The sequence below is a fragment of the Lathyrus oleraceus genome, chromosome 4, assembly GCF_024323335.1.
Source record: "Lathyrus oleraceus cultivar Zhongwan6 chromosome 4, CAAS_Psat_ZW6_1.0, whole genome shotgun sequence".
NCBI classification, from domain to species: domain Eukaryota; kingdom Viridiplantae; phylum Streptophyta; class Magnoliopsida; order Fabales; family Fabaceae; genus Lathyrus; species Lathyrus oleraceus.
The window spans coordinates 95,235,751-95,255,301 of record NC_066582.1 but is presented as its reverse complement, the minus strand read 5'-3'; the positions used below and the strand labels follow the sequence as shown (position 1 = coordinate 95,255,301).

At 36.3% G+C, this 19,551-nt stretch overlaps 2 protein-coding genes across 2 annotated transcripts; one reads left to right on the top strand and one right to left on the bottom strand.

Moving 5' to 3' along the window:
- The first annotated feature begins 10,026 nt into the window (after positions 1-10,026).
- Positions 10,027-10,524, top strand: LOC127136167 (uncharacterized). The gene is made up of 2 exons (XM_051062760.1): positions 10,027-10,173; positions 10,267-10,524. The coding sequence occupies exons 1-2, from the start codon at positions 10,027-10,029 to the stop codon at positions 10,522-10,524; spliced, it is 405 nt and encodes a 134-aa protein (XP_050918717.1).
- A 124-nt stretch (positions 10,525-10,648) lies between these two features.
- LOC127136166 (uncharacterized) lies at positions 10,649-13,201 on the bottom strand. Its single transcript, XM_051062759.1, has 5 exons — positions 12,688-13,201; positions 12,303-12,595; positions 11,830-12,211; positions 11,348-11,414; positions 10,649-10,778 (listed from the first exon to the last, which is right to left on the bottom strand). Exons 1-5 carry the CDS (start codon positions 13,199-13,201, stop codon positions 10,649-10,651), a joined length of 1,386 nt encoding a protein of 461 aa, XP_050918716.1.
- Positions 13,202-19,551: the final 6,350 nt, after the last annotated feature.

The following is a 19,551-nucleotide window of genomic DNA, read 5'->3' as shown; positions in this document are numbered from 1 at the left end:
TCTGACTCAGATTTTTCGGAGTGAACAGAAGCTGGTGTTCTCGGTGTGGCCGGTTCTTCGCTGTCAGAGTTTGCCAGTTTCTTTCTTCTAGCTTCTCTGAGCTTTGCCCGCAATGTTCTCTCTGGTTCTGCGTCAAAATGAAAATCAGCTGAGGACTTACCTCGCATAAACAAGTTAGACAAAGATTAAAATTGAATAACAAAATTGTCACAGATAAAATTTTGGTTGGCGAGCAACAAAATTTCGATAGAATAGAAATTAAAATATGTAGTTTGGCAATCCCCGGCAACGGCGCCAAAAACTTGATCGGAAAAATAGCAAGTGTACTATTTTCACCGATGTAGTAATAGGGAGTTTATTTCCCAGTATCGATCTCGAGGATTGCGTAGGAATTACTTATTTCAATCGATTCTATTCAAACAAAAAGATAATGGTTGGTTTGTTTTGGAATTTAGAATAGTAAACACAAAATTGATAACAAGAATAGATTAAGATAAAGGATGCTAGGGTGAGTGGTTGAGTTACCCGGTTATGAATTCCGTTCCAATTTCCTTACTGCCTATGAAGCCTTCAATCACCTAACCTCAGAATGCTCTTACTTAAGTCCTTAAGGAAGAAACTATTAAACTACCAATTATTACTTAAATGTCCATTTAATTAATCGTTGGTTTTAATCATACAAAATATCAAGGTTTACGGTGATTTACGAAAGTTACTAGTCCTAGATGATGCATTCATAAACCTAATTGTGTGAAAACCCTACCAATCACAGTCCTGTTATTGGAAGTCATAGATTAATTTGTATTTGTCCGATACAAAAGCATAATAACATCACACAATTAAATTGAAATACTTAACATAGAAATCAGGAAATTATCGGTTCAGATTCATACATACGATAACATCAGGACCACCCCCCTAGCATCAGGGGGTTTAGCCTCTCATAGTACTTAAAGAACTCATAAAGTAAAGATTAGACATTACAAAGAATTAGGAGAATTTGATCTTCAATGGTGGCTACCGTTGAATCTCGCCGTCTTCGAATCCGTTGTATTCGCTCTCTTCTCCACTGTAATGCTTTCGTTCGTCTGTCCAAAAGGTCCTTTTTTCTTTCTCTTCCAAGCCTTCTTATAGTTTCAGATGCCTCCTCTCCAAGCAAAAAGTCCATACTGCCCTTAATGAGAAGAATCGGTTCACAATGCAAAATTAGGTTTTCCAGGCTGCGTGCAATCAACACGGCCGTGTGTGTACACACGGGCGCCCGTGTTTTTTCTCCTGCATTAATTAATTTCAGCATTTGTTACAGTAGCAACAACACGGGCCGTGTCCCTACACACGGGTGCCCGTGTAGATGCACTGTTTTAATCAACACGGCTGTGTGTGTACACACGGGTGCCCGTGTTGATCCCTGTTTTCTGCTTCGTCTTTTTCTCTGCTTGACCAACAACACGGCCGTGTGGTGGCACACGGGTGGCCGTGTTGACCTGCTGTTCTGTCATATTTTCGTCCTTCAGAGTGTCCCGAACTTCACCATTCTTGCTTTTGAACCTGGAACAATGACACTACCCAAACGAAGCATAAACGAGGTCTTTTTGACTTAAACTCGTAATCGAATGTAATGTAATACCAAACCAACAAAACTTGACACTTGACTCAAATGCAACTAAAAACAAACATAAATCTTACCAGAGTGATGAAAATACGTCGGATTAACGGCGGGAATTCAATGGAAATGGTGACCGATCAGAAGCCATCAGTAGTAGATCATCCAAGTTCTACCATTCCTTTTTCACCTTTTATTGAAACATTAGGGATAATGTCCGATTTAAGTGTGGGAGAGGAACCTTACTATTTTCTTTATTTTATCGTTTTTAGCTAGATTTACTATTTTAATATGATTGCTTAGGATTTCATTCACTAATTTAGTTTGTCTGTTATGTCATTTCATATGTTTTCGAATCTTTATGTGTGATTTTCTACTGTTTATTAATTCTTCGATTTCTTGAGCCATACCAAAAAATGAAAAAGAAAACAGGTGTTTATTTTGAAATTTTAGGCTATTAGACAAGTTAAGGATGAGTTGTAGAGACTTGGGAAAACCCCCAAAAGACTAGTATCGTTTTAATACCCTAAGTCTCCTAATTATAGAGATCAATCTAGATACTTGTTATGCCATGGCCTTGAAATCTCACCCGTAAATGAGTCTTTAAATAGTTTATCTTAACAGTCAACACCATCTGAATTACCACTGAGTAAGCAGACCGATGCAAATAGGTGAATGATCCCGTGCTAAAGTAAGAAAAATAAAAATAATACGGAAAAGAAATAAAAAGAAAAAGGAATATGCCTTCTAAGTCAGGTGACCCTCACCCAATCACTTAGCCTAACGATTGTGAAACCTCTGAGAATATTGCACATTCATCAAAATTTTGACATAATATGGATCATGGTCACTAACAGGTTTGTTTTTCGTGCGTGTACAGATAACAAGCTTAATGTGATTGCACCTGAATGAAAAAGGAAAAAAATGGGATGAGTAAGCTAGGCCTATGCATAATAACATGATGCAGATTGGTTTGTATAGGGAGGAGTTTATAACCGCAAATGCGGAATGTGTTGTTAAGATACCCTTAGTTTGCAAGTTAGTACCTATCGACATGACCACAACCAAAGCAAAGTCTATATCCTAGAATGATTATCCGAGAGTTATTGTTTTTCTTCTTAGCACAAGTTTTTCTTGAAGACAAGCAAATGTTCAAGTATGAGAGAGTTTGATAACACCAAAACACACTGCATATTTGACTAGTCTTGTACATCTTTTATTTTCGTCCTGCTTTCATTTCTATTATTATGTTGGTATTTTGTATGGAATTCAGGTACTTAACCATTTGAGAGTCGTATGCAAAGAATCGAGGCAAATCATATGAAAAATGGAGAAAAAGGCATGTTTTGCACTGACGACGTCCAACATGGCGTTTTCCATGGAGCTAGCCATGATGTGGCTGACGTGTCCCATAACCCAACATTCAAAAAGACTAAGTCCCTACATTTTGTGAAGGTGACGTTTTCCACAGGGGGTATGGTGGTTGCCATCCTCTATAAAAGAGAAGCGGTCAAACCAGTTGAAGCATTCCTCCCCATTTCCCTTTTTTTCTCTAACACGAATCCAACAAATTTGACTTAGTTTCTAGGGCTTTGCAACACTATAAATAGTTACTGAAACTCACTTTTGAGATCATCCAAGATTAGTAGAACTTAAGCCATATATTTATATTTTTGAGAGTTTTAATTCTTCACATCAGAGGGTTATTGCATTGCGGTTGCTATTGAGTTTGGAGCACTTTATTTTGTAGCAGTTAATTTTACTAGCATTATTTTCGCATTCAAGTTTTCATTCAATTTATTTTTGTACCAGATTCGAGACACTTTTTGGAGCAGGTTCTTATTATTATCAGTATTATTTATTTCTTTTGCTTATTTATTTTGCATTCTTGTTATTTCCTTGCCTTACTTTAATTTTGAAGTTTAATTTATTCTATTGCACGTTCATAATTTTAATTGAATCACTTGATATGTTTAATTATAATTTTCAATTCATCACCTTATTGTTTATCATGACCATATCTATCTAATCTACTAGTGTTGGAATATGAGGACCGTCGATTCGACGATACTCAGTCTGCTATTTCTTTAGGATTACTATCAAGGATGTTTTTGTTTTATTTCAATTTTCTGTTATAAATTTTGATTCGGTTACTACGAGAGTAGAACCGTAGATACTGTAAGACCCCAATTTTGACCCTAAGATCCCTCATGCTATCTCATCATATGCATTGGCATTGAGATCACACTTTGGTATCCTCCTTACCCCTCTTTCATTGGGTTTGCATTGGGAGAGATCACCAAGCACATTTTGATTTGTATCATACTTTGTCTTTCATTATTTACTAACCAAAATATCGAAAATATGTCAATGTATAGTTTGTTGTTTTGTAGGTGGTGTGTAGGCTCACCTATGCTCCATCAAGCTCATATCTAGGGTTTGAGACCCTCAATGAAAGGAGATCAATCAAGACATGGTTCACAATGACTCTAGACATAATATATGGATCCCCATGGTATTCACATATCATTTTGATCAAGATTTCATCAAGATTTTGAAGTTTGTTTGCCTTGAAAATCCTAATCCATCTAGATATCTTATGTGACTTCTTCAACAAGTTTCTTCAACATTTGATCAAATATTTCAATGGATACTTCATATAAAATCATATTATGCATTTATAATCCTACATTAGTCCAAAATATCAGGATAATGTCAAGCTAGCAAGATGGTTCATGGTGGTTGACCAGAGAAAGTCAACTGGTCAAAACTGGGGTTCCCTAGACCCTATCACCTACAATTTTTGTCATATGAAAATGATTCCAAGAGTAAAGTTACTCAAAATTACATTCCAAACAACTTTCATGTTGAAGTAAAGAGCTAGTTGTTCTTGGAAAGTCATTTTGTAGGGTGAAAGATTATAGGCGATTTTGTTTGAACCCTAGTTAGGAGGTCAACTTCCCAAGATCATAACTTTCTCATTTTTCATGAGATGAAATCCATTCAAATTCCATGATCCAATGAAATATGTCTACTTAAACTTTTATGTTTGGAGGAAGTTCAGATTCAACTTTCAAATGCACATGCCAAGAGGAAACATTATAGGTCATTTTGGGCCATTATCATTGAACAAGTGATTTTCCTCAACTTCTAAAATGCATAACTCCTTCATGAAAAATCCAAATGAGGTCAAATTTGTGACCAAATTTAAGAGGTTTGAAAGAGCTACAACATTTATGAAGGAACTATTTCCATTTGAAGTCTATAGAAAAAGTTATGCAAGGTGGAAGAAGTGAACATCTGACTTGGTACTTAGAAAATTTTCAAATATGTTTGATTTTACAAACTTCCACCTCAAAATTCATCATGATCCAAGCTTCAAATGGAAACGTATTCAATATGAAAGTTGTTCCCCTTGATCTCACCTTTCCAAAAAGTCAAAGATCATCTCATTTGGATCAAAATTGAAGGACTTGCACATGGATGCAATGTGTGGTACCATTTGGAAGAATTTCATGATCAAACTAATTCCAACTTTGCATGGCTTAATGCAACACTTTCAGCATGACCTATGCGCAATTTTGGACCTTTGCAAATGATTGTTTGGGCTTTGTGCACACCCATGCTAGCTCATGAAGAAACTTGTTTTTTTTGAACATTTGAAAGAAACTGTGTGGAAATCAATTGCATTGCCTATAAATAGGAGTGCATTGTGATCAGAACTCCATCAATACCCTGCCCAAGCTTTTCCAGACCAATCCAAACCCTCCATTCCATAGAGTTTCTGAAGATTTCTTTTAAAATTGAGCTTGAACTTCATCTTCTGTTTGGAAGTTCAAACTCTAGAAACTCACTTCCCTTTTCATCTCAATTGGCTTCTGCAAGCAATAGGAAGAAAAAGCAAGCAAATTCAAATCAAGATCAAGTGAATTTGAAGTAACTTGAAGGTGATTTTTTAGAAACTTTATCTCTTCGATTCTCTCTCAATTCTTCACAATTCATTGTGATTTTTGGTTGTCCGAAGTCCTACCAATGTAGGTAACAAGATTGAGTTGCTTTGAGGTCAAATCGAAGCAACTCAGTTCATGATCCTCAAAATTCAAATCCCTGCATCTTTCTATATACTTCGAATTGGAGAAAATTGAGGCCAAATTCGAGCTCCTGAGCATTTTTTCTTTGAATCCATGTCCTTGTTTTTTATTTTAGTGATGGTTGATGGTGGACCAGTCCGATGAGGTCTACCGAAGAAGAGGACCGGAGACCTAGCTTCGGTGGTGTGTTGTCACGCCTCTCAACCATTAGATCTGTTTAAATTATTTTAATCATGACCTTTGGTTTTAAATATCAAGTTTGCAATGCGTTGACTGCAGTGCATCATGGAACACGCACGCTTGCCTATCAGACCTGCCACCTCAATTAATGAGGGAGATCTGATGGCCCTTGCTTTTTTTATTTATTTTTATTTTTAGGTTTAATCCATTTATTTTGATTAATTCATATTAATTTCATTTTTTATCCAAAAAATATGGGACTTTCACCAAAAATCTTTAAATATTTTCCTCTTTCATTTTCTGAATTAATTTTTTTTTTGATTAACTTTGATATCTTTCATGAATTAATTGTTTTTGTGCATATTTTTAATTGTTTAAAAATACTTCTGACTTTTCAAAAATCATGAAATATTTTGTCTAAGGTCCTTTGACCTTGTTTGACCTAGGATAAATCTCTTGGGCATTTATTTGGTGTTTTGAAGAGATTTTAAGTTTTGACCAAATTAAATTGAATTTAAATGCATTTTTTAATGGATTTTTGATTGATTAATTGTGTAAAAATTGTGTTGAGCTATTTTTATTGACTTGTAATGTTTGACTATTTGTTTGGGCCTTGGTCAAGGTTGATTTGAATTTTGTTGAGTTAAAATTATTGGATTTAGGGGATTGGTGAAATGTACATTTCATCTCCCAAAATGAATGAATGATTTTAATTTGATAAAATTCCTCCCATGATCAATTTGTGTTTCTCTCATCTCACCTCCCTCTTCATCTTCAATCCCATTCTTTTCCATCCCTTTCATTGACCAATGAAATCTCAAAAATCCTAAGGCTAATTGGTTCATCAATGACTTTGTGTCAGATGAACCAATACAAGTATGGATGAGATAGGTCCACCCTTTAATCTTTTTTCTTTTAGTGTGTGGTATGTTTTAAGAGTTTGGTTCATTATACCAAATCTCTAACATGCATTAACACCTAATTTTTTTTATCCCGGCCTCAGATAGTCGTGGCTTCTACATAAGTCCAATTACGATTGTTTAACATAGAGCGAAATTTGATCATAAAGGCATATCATTCTAGTAAGTGAGATTGTAAGTCTCCCATATTTCATGGTATTATGTGGAAACTTGACCTTTTTTTCCTTCCTTTGGAAGATGTCTTGGTTCAAGGATCCATGCTTGTGAATAGATGGTTGAGTGTTCTCCAAAGAATGACTTAATCAATTGAAAAGTAAAACTCCACCAACATCTAATTAACTTTGACTAACACTAACTACTATTAACTTTGCATTACTTTCAAGTCATTTACTTTATGCAATTTAATTTCAAGTCATTTACCATTCATTTCCATTTTCATATCATTTAACTTGTTTATGTTTATGCCATTTTCACTTTACTCATTTGAGCCATATATTGTGATTGTATATATTTGCTTGTGTATTTTGTTTGTGTTTGTGGTCTTAGGACCTTAAAATACTTAATAAACAACAAAAACCCTAAAAAATGTTTGTGTGGACTGTTGGGTTTGATCTGAACTTTTGGACTTAGGATTAGGCAATATTCCATATGTAAAAGGACTTGGCCAATGCTAACATTTCTGAGACCAAGTATTGTGATTTGAGTTTTCATCTGATGCAATTATTGGGATCCACTTGAATTCATCTGCTACATGGTCTTGATACAGCTGTTATTTTGATCTTGTGTCTAATGCTTTATTCTGAGTTAATCAAGGAGTATTTCATCTGATACATAAGAAGACTGCTGGCTATGGAATTACTTGCTTGGATGTGGCTATCTTTATTTGATGCCTTGATCTTTATATTTCTAATTTCTTGTGGATATTTTCTTGATTCAAAGTCCAAAGGGAAAATGAGTTTTCTATATGACATTCTTGTCTGTTGGATTGCATCCCATTGGTCAAATCTTTTTAACTCTTAACTTTTAATTTTATGCTGAGGATTAGTCTCTTCATCTCCTCCCACTTCTTAAATTTCAAAATCTCCCCCCCTTTTCAAAAACCTTATTTGCTTGTGATTTCAAAACTTAGACCTTATTTCAAATTAGAAACTTTGGCCTTATGCCATTGCATTTTTTAAACTCTTTTCTTAATCAAAACTTGTAAATGAACTTAACAATGTTCAATTAATTTTTCAAAAGACAAAAAGAACTAACACTCATTCAAACTTTTGGGCCCTTTGTGCCTCTTTTAAACTTAAATTTTGATTAAAAGCAATCCACTCATTTTGAAATTGTTACCACAAACTACGAGGATTTGATCCCTCATTTTTATGTTGGTACGTAGGCACAAGTCCGAAGGTCTTATTAAACACAAAAAATATAATCAATGAATTCTTTTCTCATCCCCACACTCTATTTTTTCTCAGACATCTTTTTATACCAAAAACACATGCACACATAAAAAATGGCTCCCTATGAGTACCTATGACACTTTAGGTGCTAACACCTTCCCTCTGTGTAACCAACCCCCTTACCTGTAATCTCTGGAATTTTATTAGTTTTGATTTGAAAACTTCTTATCTTTGGGTTTTGTTCGTACTTTTCCCTTTTCCTTTGGAAACAATAAAAGCGCGGTGGCGACTCTGGTTTTATTGACGTTAAACTTATCCATAGTTTGATGGTCATGAATTTACCGCTACAGAAACGCCAGGTAAGATCAAAATTTGTCCGGTACTTAAGATAAAATTGTTTAGTTTTTGATTAATAAACACCGCGAGAGAACTTTATGAAAAAATGGGGGGAATTTGATATTTCTAGAAAGTGATTTTAAAACTATTCTCGGGTGCGCTTATAAGTTTATAATCAGGTTATCCGAGCGAAAGTGGGAACCCTTTAAAGTTAAATTTTCCAACAAAACCACTTTTTAACTAAGTAATAGAATCTAATTTCTAAAAAAGGTTTTCACTACTTTAACGCAAAACGCATCGGGCACGCGAGAGTGGATGGTATAATTTAGAGAGTGAAACTCGGTTTCGAATACGTGAGAGCGATGATTCCTTTTTAATTAATTCTTTTTGAAGGAAGAAAACATTGCCCCGTAAGTAAATCTACTTAGGAATAATAAGAATACTATTGATTGATGAGAGCCACATTCCAGTATTACATTTTTGAATTCATTCAAGTCTATCATTTTCACTATGTTGTTCCTATTCCAATTCTTTTACGATCGCCTTAGATAAACAACCTTAGCAACAGAAAATGATAGATTGACCATTAGGTCTCTGTGGGTTCGACAACCTTTTATATTACTATGATACACTATATATACTTGTGGAAAGTACGCATCATGTTTTTGGCGCCGCTGACGGGGATCCACAGTCTTCAACACCAGGTCACAGAAGCTCTGATATCCTATCCACATCAGACTCATGATCGCTCGCGTATGTATATTTAGTAAACTATCCACCAGTCTCATTCACACCAGATACATTAAAAGCATTGACGCCACTTCTTAGCTTATGTGTGGGGGAGGATTTATATCTTACCGTCATTTTTTATTTCACCATCTTTAGATTCATTTTCATCACAATTAGATTTAATTTTCCATCATTAAATTTACTTCACCGTCCATTAGATTCATTCCACATTTTTTCCATTATTAACATTAATTTTTCAGGATTATTTTCATCTCTATTCATTGTTATTTTCAGTTAATTTTCCAGTTAATTTTTGAACTTTCCACTTACACTATTTGATATTATTATTAGGCTTAAATGCACTTTTGGTCCCCCTAGTTTGGGCGTTTTAAACAATTGGTCCCACTATTACAAAAACTGCGATTTTGGTCCCTTAAATTTGATTGTATTTGGATTTGCATGATCCTCCATCCAATTTTTATTATGTGTCAATTCATTAATGACGTTGCAGATACTATTTGGATATATGTCAACATTTTCAAATATTTTAATTCCCACCTGGATATTTTAATTTAGAAAATATTAAAAACATTTTGGAAATTGAAAAAATAAATTATAAATTAGTGAAATAGGAATTAAATGCATCCTCTTCATCCTGCCCATATTTCTGCAACCTTTCCTTTATCGTTTTTCTACAACCTCAGATTTGAACCATCTCTTTCATTGTTTGTCTGCAAAAACGTTTTCCTTCATCTCCTCAAGCGTTTCTATTAATGATGTTACAAGAATCCGGTTTCAGCCATGGAAGTATATCTTCAAGTCATCCTAAGTATGTACGCAAGGGTGGTTTGGATGCTCGATTGATGATAACATGGACAGATGCTAACCCAGGCTGTCATTTCTATGGATGTGATATCTATAAGGTATGTATAAGGATCTCCATTGATGTTTACATATTCAATGTTAATGGTCTGATATGTTGATGTTTACAACTTCATCTCCAATGATGCTTACAGGTTCAAGGTTTCAAGAAATGTAATCACTTTGTTTGGTTGGATGAGGATATGAATCCTAGGGCAAAAGAGTTAATATCTGCTATATTAAATAACATAAATGAAGAGAAGGCGACGATTAAATCTTACAAAGAAAAAGAGGAAGAATTGAAGATGAAAGTGAATATGTTGAAGAAACAGTTGAAGATTAATTGGATGTTATTGTTTGTTATGTTGTTTGCATTTGTTGGGACAACATTGATGAAATATGTTGTAGGTTAATTAGGTTTTAGGTTATGCTCTTATGTTTCTGATATAAAATTGTAATAAAATTTGAATGAAAGTACTGATTAAGTTCTAATGTTGTCTGATACAATGGTTGTCTGATATAATATTGTTTGTTATGTTATAAAGTACTGATAATGTTGTCTGATATATTGAAAATACTGTCAAAATGAACATTAATATACTGAATACTGTCAATACTGTCAAAATGAACATTAACATAACCAAAATGAACATTAATATAACCAATACTGTCAAAATGAAAATGAACATTAATATAACCATAACTGATATAATTTGAACTTAAAATATTGTCAAAATGAACATTAATATACAACCAATATACTTAACATTGACCTTGTTTGAACATTAATATATGAACATCAAAAATAAAACCCAAGATAGTACTTAATGAAATGCTTAAGTCATAAACTACTTAAGTCATATAATACAACCAAAATAAGTCATAAACTACTTAAGTCTTAATGAAACTATTCTTGAGTAGGTTGAGGAGCTTGTGAACTTTGTGCAATTTATGTTTGCTTTTCTCTGGACTTTTTTGTTCCGTTTCCACCTTTCACTTTCTTAGTCTTCTTTGACTTATTACCACCCTTTGGAATTGCTTTGTCACCTGCCCTTTTGCCTTTACAACTCTTCTTATTATGTCCCATAGCACCCTATTTTGCACATGTGACAGTTGAAAACCTCCTTGGTAGTATGTGGGGATTTCTAGGTTCATCATTCATCTTATTCCTCTGTTTTTTTGGCCTTCATATGGCTCTCCTCATCAGTAGTGGTGCATTGTGTTCAGATCATCTACATGCCACAATTGTGGTCCATTGGTTGGATACACAATGTTTGAGTAAGTGTCCATAAATGTAGATTTCCTATAGCATGCAGTAAACAAATGTAAGTGTCCACAAATGTCCATAAACAAAACATACCAAGTATAGAAAAAAAACAGAACAAGTATACATAAACAAAACAGACCAAGTATAGAAATACAAAACATACCTATAGCATGCAGTAACATAATCCTCAGGCTATTTCTTGATGTTCCATATGCAGGCAATTACATGACAGCAAGGTATACCAGCAAGTCCCACTTTCTGCATGAGCAAGCTTCCTTTTTCAGGTCAACACAGTAAGATTTAATGCCATTGGTGACACCAAATATTGATTGGTCATCATCATCATTCCATGTGGGACTCCACCATTATGCTTGCTTCTTATTCTTCTCAATAACCAACTGAAATCTAGGACATATGGCTCTAGTGTAGCCATGTAGGAACTCCTTCTAACTTGTCATCCTCTTGGTGATGTAATGCTTGATGCCTTCCAATAGAGTGATAATAGGCTTCTCCATATGCTCTAATATTTCCTTATTGAAAGCTTCAGACATGTTGTTCACTTGTAAGTCATTCTTTGAATATGTTCTGAAGTGTGATCTGCTCCAATGGAAAGCAGGGACATCTAACATATCTTTCCATGCATCCTCTTTCATTGCCTTCATCCTCAATATTTCCCTTTCCCATGCTGGAACTATTATTGCCCTAGCAGCTGCCCACAACACTTCCTTTAATTCCAATCCAGGGTGTTTCTTCTTCCAATTGCCATATAAATGCTTCACACATAATATGCACTCCATATTGGCACTGATGCCTTGAACAACTGGAACTAGTCCCTGTCACATGTAGAATATGGATAATATGTAAACATATAAATGCATAATATGTAAACAAGTAAATGCATAAGTACAAGTATAAGTGATTTACCTTTTGCTGATATGATATAAATGCATAGGACCTCTGACTGTATCCTTCCAAATCAGGCATAAGAAGGCTTAAAAACCATTGCCATGAATCCTTTGTTTCAGCTTCAACTACAACATATGAAATTGGAAAATTTTGGTTATTGCCATCCCTCCCTACTGCTGCCATTAATTTTCCACCATAATCCCTTTTCAAGAAACATGCATCCAACCCAATAAGAGGCCTGCATGTCTTTGCAAACCCTGTCTTACAAGCCTCTAAACAAACAAATTCTTTCAAACACATGGTTTCCATTACTATCAGCACATTATATTACAACGGTAATATTAGGATTTGATTTCAATAAATTTACTCCATAACTTCTCAAATGAGTGAAATTGCTCAATACCAGCCACTAACTCCATTGCTTTCCTTTTTGCCCTGTATACCTGATCATGTATTAGTTTCACTCCCCATCTCTTAACAACTTCAACTCTGAGGCTTGATGGTTTCATATAAGGACTATGTCTAAGTATGCTTGAAAACTTATTGATAAGCCACTTTGTCTTTGCACTCTTGTTTTCAACAGTCCTATGGCATGTATGGTCTTCAATTAAAGTCACGACTTGCCAAAACTGGTTGCTAATCCTCTTGCTAAATCTCATGTAGAACTTACAACCATCAGTGCATTTGACCACAATCCTTTTGGAATCATTCTTCTTAATGAATACATTCTTCTGATTCTCCATGACATAGTCCTTGACAACATCCCTTATCATTTCTTTGTTAGTAAACAACATCCTTAGCTGAAACTTCATTCCCTGACTAGACTTGTAGGTAGGGTACTTCATGCCTTCATCCTCATCATCACTCCCTGGTGGTGTATATAAATGGTCTGAATCCTCACTGTCACCATGAACCATCTCAGCATGGTCTTTCTTGTTTTGGCATCTAGAAGCCTCACCTAAAGTCTCTTAGGGAAGTACCTTAGTCCATTCCATCTCACTCTCCTCAGATTCTTCACTAAATTGTTATTCACTATCCTCAAAACTACCCCCACTTGCAACATAATCCTCATCAATATCAATGGTTCCTTCTTGAGCAAAAACATTAGGATCAATAGTAACATTATCTTCAGTAACATCATTAGGATCAGTAGTTCCTTCTTCATCATCACCATTAGGATCAGTAGTCATATATGATAACATTAAAATACACGGCGTATTTGGCTCGGATTGCACATGTTTATTGTACTTTGCTTGTCATTTTCTTGTATTATGCTTGTGTTTTGTTTCATTTTCAGGTAACAATGCCCTAATAAGCCTCCAGCGAATAAACGACGTGAAAAGAGCAAAAATCGGAGTTTTTAGGTGAAAAATACACACATGGCGTCCCACTTGGCGTTGGCCAAGGAGGGCTCCATGAGGTTTCATGGTTTGACCACATCCCAACGGTCACAAGACCACGTCTCCCACTCCTTACACACTTGGCGGGCGCCAAGTATGGGATGTCGGGCTCCATCTACCTAAATGAAGGTTTCGATCAAGGCCGTTGGAGCACTTTCCCATGACCAGAGAAATTCTCTCACACGAATTTTGAATGGGATGCTCGGACCCCAAGGCATGGTTACACTATAAATAGGTCTTAGATTCTTAGTTTAGGGCATTCATTCTTAGTTTCAGCATTAGACATAAACTTAGTATTCAAAGCAATAATCTGTCACATCGAGAGGTTATCACACTATTGTTGTAATCGAGATTGGAGCACCGTAGCATAGAAGTTTATTTTCCTGTCAAATTTATCTTCAAGTCAGATTTAATTTCTAGCATTGTACCAGTTTCAAGTCTCCGATTTGGAGCAGGTTTTTATTTCAATCGCAATTTATTATATATCACATTGTCTTTACGTTATTTAATTTCCTGCACCGCTTTACATTCTTTATTTGCCTGTCCCGCTTTAAATTTATTTACATTATTGCTCTGCTCTACTTTGTTTACTTTACCGCATGATCTACTTGTTTTAATTTCTTTTACCGCAAAAAAGGGATTTGTCTTCGAACCGAACTTAAGAGTGACACTTTCATTCTTTTAGAAACCAATCACACACTTATCACGTTTTTAACCGCTAAATGACTTATTCTACAAATCAATTATATGCAATGTTTACCGTAGTCATGTCCAGCTAAATTTATTGTGCTGGGATGTGAGGACCGTCGTTTTGATGGTACTTCATATGTTGTTTTTTGTAGAAATACTTTAGGGGCTGACTTTGATTTTAAACAATTTTTCTGAATAGTCGAGATAACGATGTTAAATAAGCGATGTGTGGGAGGCAACCCACATCCCTTTTTTTTTGTTATTCATGTATCAATAGTTATTAATGTCAAAAAGGTGAATTATTTATTATTTATTATGTGCTTAACAAGATTGACTTATGTGTTATTTATATTTCAGGTTTCAGATTCCATCGCCCTCGATAACATTCTCCACTAACCTTGTTTTTTGGGATGCAGATCTTCGACGACATGCACGTTGTGTTCAGAGATGATACCCATAGGAAACGATATGCGGTTCTTTATGAGAGACCAATGCTTCCAACCAGATACCCTGACCCTAACCGCCTAGAAGTCTTAGGTATTGAAGCCAATGTGAAATACCTCTGCAACCAACTCTAATGGGACGAATACTCTGATGCCATGAATGTAACCTACATGCACCTGACTCTAGAATTCCTCAGCTCGCTCATTTACGAGCCTTACATAGGCAGAGGATTCAAAAGAGGATGCATTAACTTCTGACTGTTTCGAAAAGAGTACACCTTTAGCCATATAAACTTTGCTAACCTGTTAGGATTTCAGTATGGCCTCGAAGCTATACATGAGTACCTAGAGTGCGATGTCATGCAAGATGAACTTGATAAGTTCTGGAGCGACATCACCGGTGGAGGAGGACCTGATCCTTCCATCCAACTATCCAACAAAATCCATAACCCAACCTTTAGGTACTTCCAAATGACCCTACTCCAAACTTTCTTTGGAAAAGGTGAAACCGACGACCTTGTCAGTGCTGAAGAGATCCTTATGCTCTTTTGCACCGCCCAGTCACGTCCTATAGCTAGCAGTAACTTCCTGATAGATAACCTCAACCTGACTGCTAGATCCTTCGAGGGACCCATTCATGTAGGAGAAACAGTGACCCACATAGCTCATGCCCTAGGCCTTACGACCAAAATATCTCACCTGACCGCCTATTGCAGCCATACCCTAATTGACCTTACTCATTGCCTAAAATGTGGCCTAATTAGGAGAATTTTCTTCAGTCCTGATAATTATAAGCTCCTGATTGATGATGAGACCATCCATTACTTTGGACTACCACATCCTACCCGGACGAGTGTCCATAACAAGGAAAATTGGTCATAACCTTTAGAAGCCCAGGATGAGACACCTAACCCACCAAAAACCCCACCGATTACTGAATACCATCCTACACCCCTCCCGGAAAGGACCATTGTCTACTCCTCTAATGTTCGTCTGCAGCAACGCAACATTTTTTCCGAAGTTGGTACTATGCACAAGGAGTTAATTTCTCTCCGTGAAGACCTTACCGATTTGACCTTGTAGATGGAGACCTCTGACGCTACTGATGCTACCGAGCCCGATTGCCTGTATCAGGAAAGCTATAGTCTTCGACGTCAGCTTCCAGAGGCACTGACATCCTGTCCACATATGAATCAGGGTGTCCGTCGCCATTTAGTTTAGAAGAATTATAGGAGCATTGAGGATATTTCTCACACAACGTGTGAGGGAGATTTATTGCATTTTTATTATTATTGCTATTCACCATTGTTTGACTTATATCATTTTTATTCCTTCCGCATCTCTATTTCTTTTTAAGTTTTATTACCACTCATTATTATTACGCTTATTATTACGACATTTATTACATTTTTAGTGGAATTTCTAAATTTTCATCATTATTATTTTTTTAAAATTTTAAATTAACCTTTATCCTTATCATTTATATCGTGTAAATATATAATTTATGTCTCTTGCATGTACCAATACTAAGGAAAATCTCAGAAGGCACTATCTGCAACCCCAAAATAAAGCTACAATCAAGACAAAGCCCAAAACTCACAGGGGATCTCCAGCCCGATAACAAAGACGGTGGACGCCATCTACCCCTAGGCGGACGCCAAGGGGTCTGAAGCATTTACACGGGAGATAAGTGAGAAAACTCCCTTTTCTCACATTCTCTTCATCTTCAACCCTCCCAAAACCCCACTTCCTCCATTGTTGACCATATTCAAAACCCACTAAATACCATAAACCACTCATTTTCCCATTAACCCACTTTTATTCCCACAAATCCCACTCACTTTTCATCTTTAAAAATCCAACCTTTAATCCAAAATTCACAAAAACCCATTTCACCAATCCTCACTAAAACCATCAATTTTCTCCAACCAACAACAACAATGGCAGGAATGGAGCAAGGGAGAATTATTTTTCGCGACGGAAAACCGGGAGAGAGGCAGAGACGGAAACTCGAAGCACTGCAGACACACGAAATTTTTGTTACCAGGTATGTTGATGAGGATTGTCTGTATAGCTTAGGTATCCGTCATATCGTAGTCTACATGCTAGAGAACTTAAATTTGTATGATATTTTTGTCCGTAGAGAACCGACCTTTGAGAGGCTGACCCGAGAATTTACGAGTTCCTTAATTTATCTCATTAGTCCTTACACTGCTAGCACCGTCAGCATGGTGAAGTTTAGGATGTTTAATTTTGAGTATGAATACACCACTGATGCTCTTGCAGATTTGTTAGGATTCCCATTTAGGGAAGGTACTATTTATGAGGCACCTTTAGAGACCAATTGGCAACTCGAAGCTTTCCAATTATGGAGAGACATGACGGGTCACACCATTAGTTCCTTCGAGGGGAACTTGGCCTCGGTTATCCAAAACTTAGCCATACGTGTCTTCCGCCATTTGTTGGCCGACACCGTCTTTGCCCGAGAAAACTCTAACAAATTAAATTCCAAAGAATTCATATTTTTGCAGGCTGCCCTTTATCGAAGAAGATTAAACCCTGTGCCTTTTATGATAGCACATATGAGTATCATAGAGAAGAAAGGAGGCATTGTGTCATTTGGGGGGTGGATTACCTCCATTGCACACGCTCTTGGGCTAGACATTGAGCTAGCTACATTAGAACCATTCCCACCTCGCACAGTAAATTTGAAGTTTTTTAGAGATATGAGACTGTGCAAGGAAAGGAAAGAGGGAGGCTACATCCTCATGGTTCATAATGTAGCCACCCGAGTGTTGTTTTGCCGTGCTCTCGTCGTACAGATGTGCGATATCAAAGAAACTGGACTTTAGATTTACAGGTTGCACCCTTTCTCGGTCCACCACCACCGAACACCCAAGAGGGCGAAGGTGACGGAACCGATGACGAATTTGAGCGGATGGACCGATCCCCCATTCATCACGTACCTTCACCACATGCATCACCTGCACATACTTCACATTTTACTAACCCTTCCGCATGTACACCCACTGGCTTCTACATTATCGAAGAGATATGGAGAGCATAATAGGTTCGCAAAGAAGAACGTGGTGACCTATTCTATGCCATGTATGAGAAACAACAGGACATGATGGAATTCATGCGTGAGTCACAGCGGCAACATGAGCAATCCATGCAATCTATACTGCAATCTCAGCTCACCATCACTTCCCAACATCAACGCTAGGAAGCCTACCTTGGCAACCAACTAAGGCTAATAGAGTTAATTTATAGTTGGGAACCTTCACACACTTCAAGAGTCTAACGCCTCACTAGCAACGAGGGTCGAGTGCCTTGAGCTTTCATAGAATGACCGACGCCGCAGTAAGAGCCGTCACCCTCGATGAGCAGGACAAGGATGAGAGTGTACTAGCGGTCAGCAGTAGCATGATCCAGGTTCTACCTATCTCATTTTCACCTTTTATTGTAACATTGAGGACAATGTTCGGTTTAAGTGTGGGAGGAGATATTTACTATTTTCTTAATTTCCTTTATGTTTTTTTCTTACCGTTTCCTAGTTTAGTTTTTTTAATATATTTTTAGTCTATTTATAGTTTATTTTTAACAATTGCATGTGCTTGACGAGTCATTTGTGTAGTTTTTCCCATTTCTTGAGTCATAACAAAAAATTTAATAAAGAAAACGGCGTTTACTTTGAAAATTTGGGTTGTTAGACAAGTTTAGGATCATTCGTTGTATAGACTTGGGAAAACTTTTGAAAAATAGATATCGTCTTAACACCATAAGTTTCTTGACTATAAGGACTTATCCAGATACTTATTATGTTTTGGCCTTAAAATCTCACCCTTAATTACCCTTAAGTAGTTTATTTTAGTAGTCAGCACCATCTTAGTCACTACTATGTGACAAACTGATACAAACAGGTAGGATCTCGCGAAAAAGAAGAAAAAGAAAAAGAAGATATAATTCAAAAGCAAAGAAATCGAAAAACTATTCCACCTTCTAATTTGGGTAACCCTCACCCGGCTATTTAGCCTAACAGTAGTGAATTTTCTTAGAGTATGCTTGTGTAGCCGTGGTTAAACTACAAAGAATAATTAATATTGATACAATCATGGATCAGGATTACCAACAGGTTTGTTCACCATGCGAGTGCGAGATAACAGGCTGAATGTGACTGCGCCTGAATGAAAAAGGAGTAAGAAGTGGATGGATAAAGTAGGCCTGATTATAATTGAAATTCTGGTATCAGATATGAGATGTTGAAGGTAATGTCACGACACTAATATCTGAACAACAACTAAAATATAAATAGGATAAAAGACAAAGAAACAATAGAACAAGTGACACAAGCAATTGTTAACCCAGTTCGGTGCAAACTCACCTACGTCTGGGGGCTACCAAGCCAGGAAGGAAATCCAATAAATAGAATTAGTTCAAAGTCTCTCAGTAAACAACTTTAAGTTACAGTCTTTTCACCTAATCTCTACCCGTGTGACTTCTATCTAAGAACTCTTAGATACGAGACCCTACTCACTCCCCCTCAATCACAGCAGTGATATAAAAACAAATATCACAAAGGAAGAAGACACTCTTCAAGAACACATACTTGATCTTGCTTAAAAGCTTCAACCAAGTAAACACACACTCATGCTTCAAATCTTAGAGTGGACAAATTACAACACAAAAGTCAGTCCAATTCAATCATCAATAAGATGAATAAATGGCTCACAA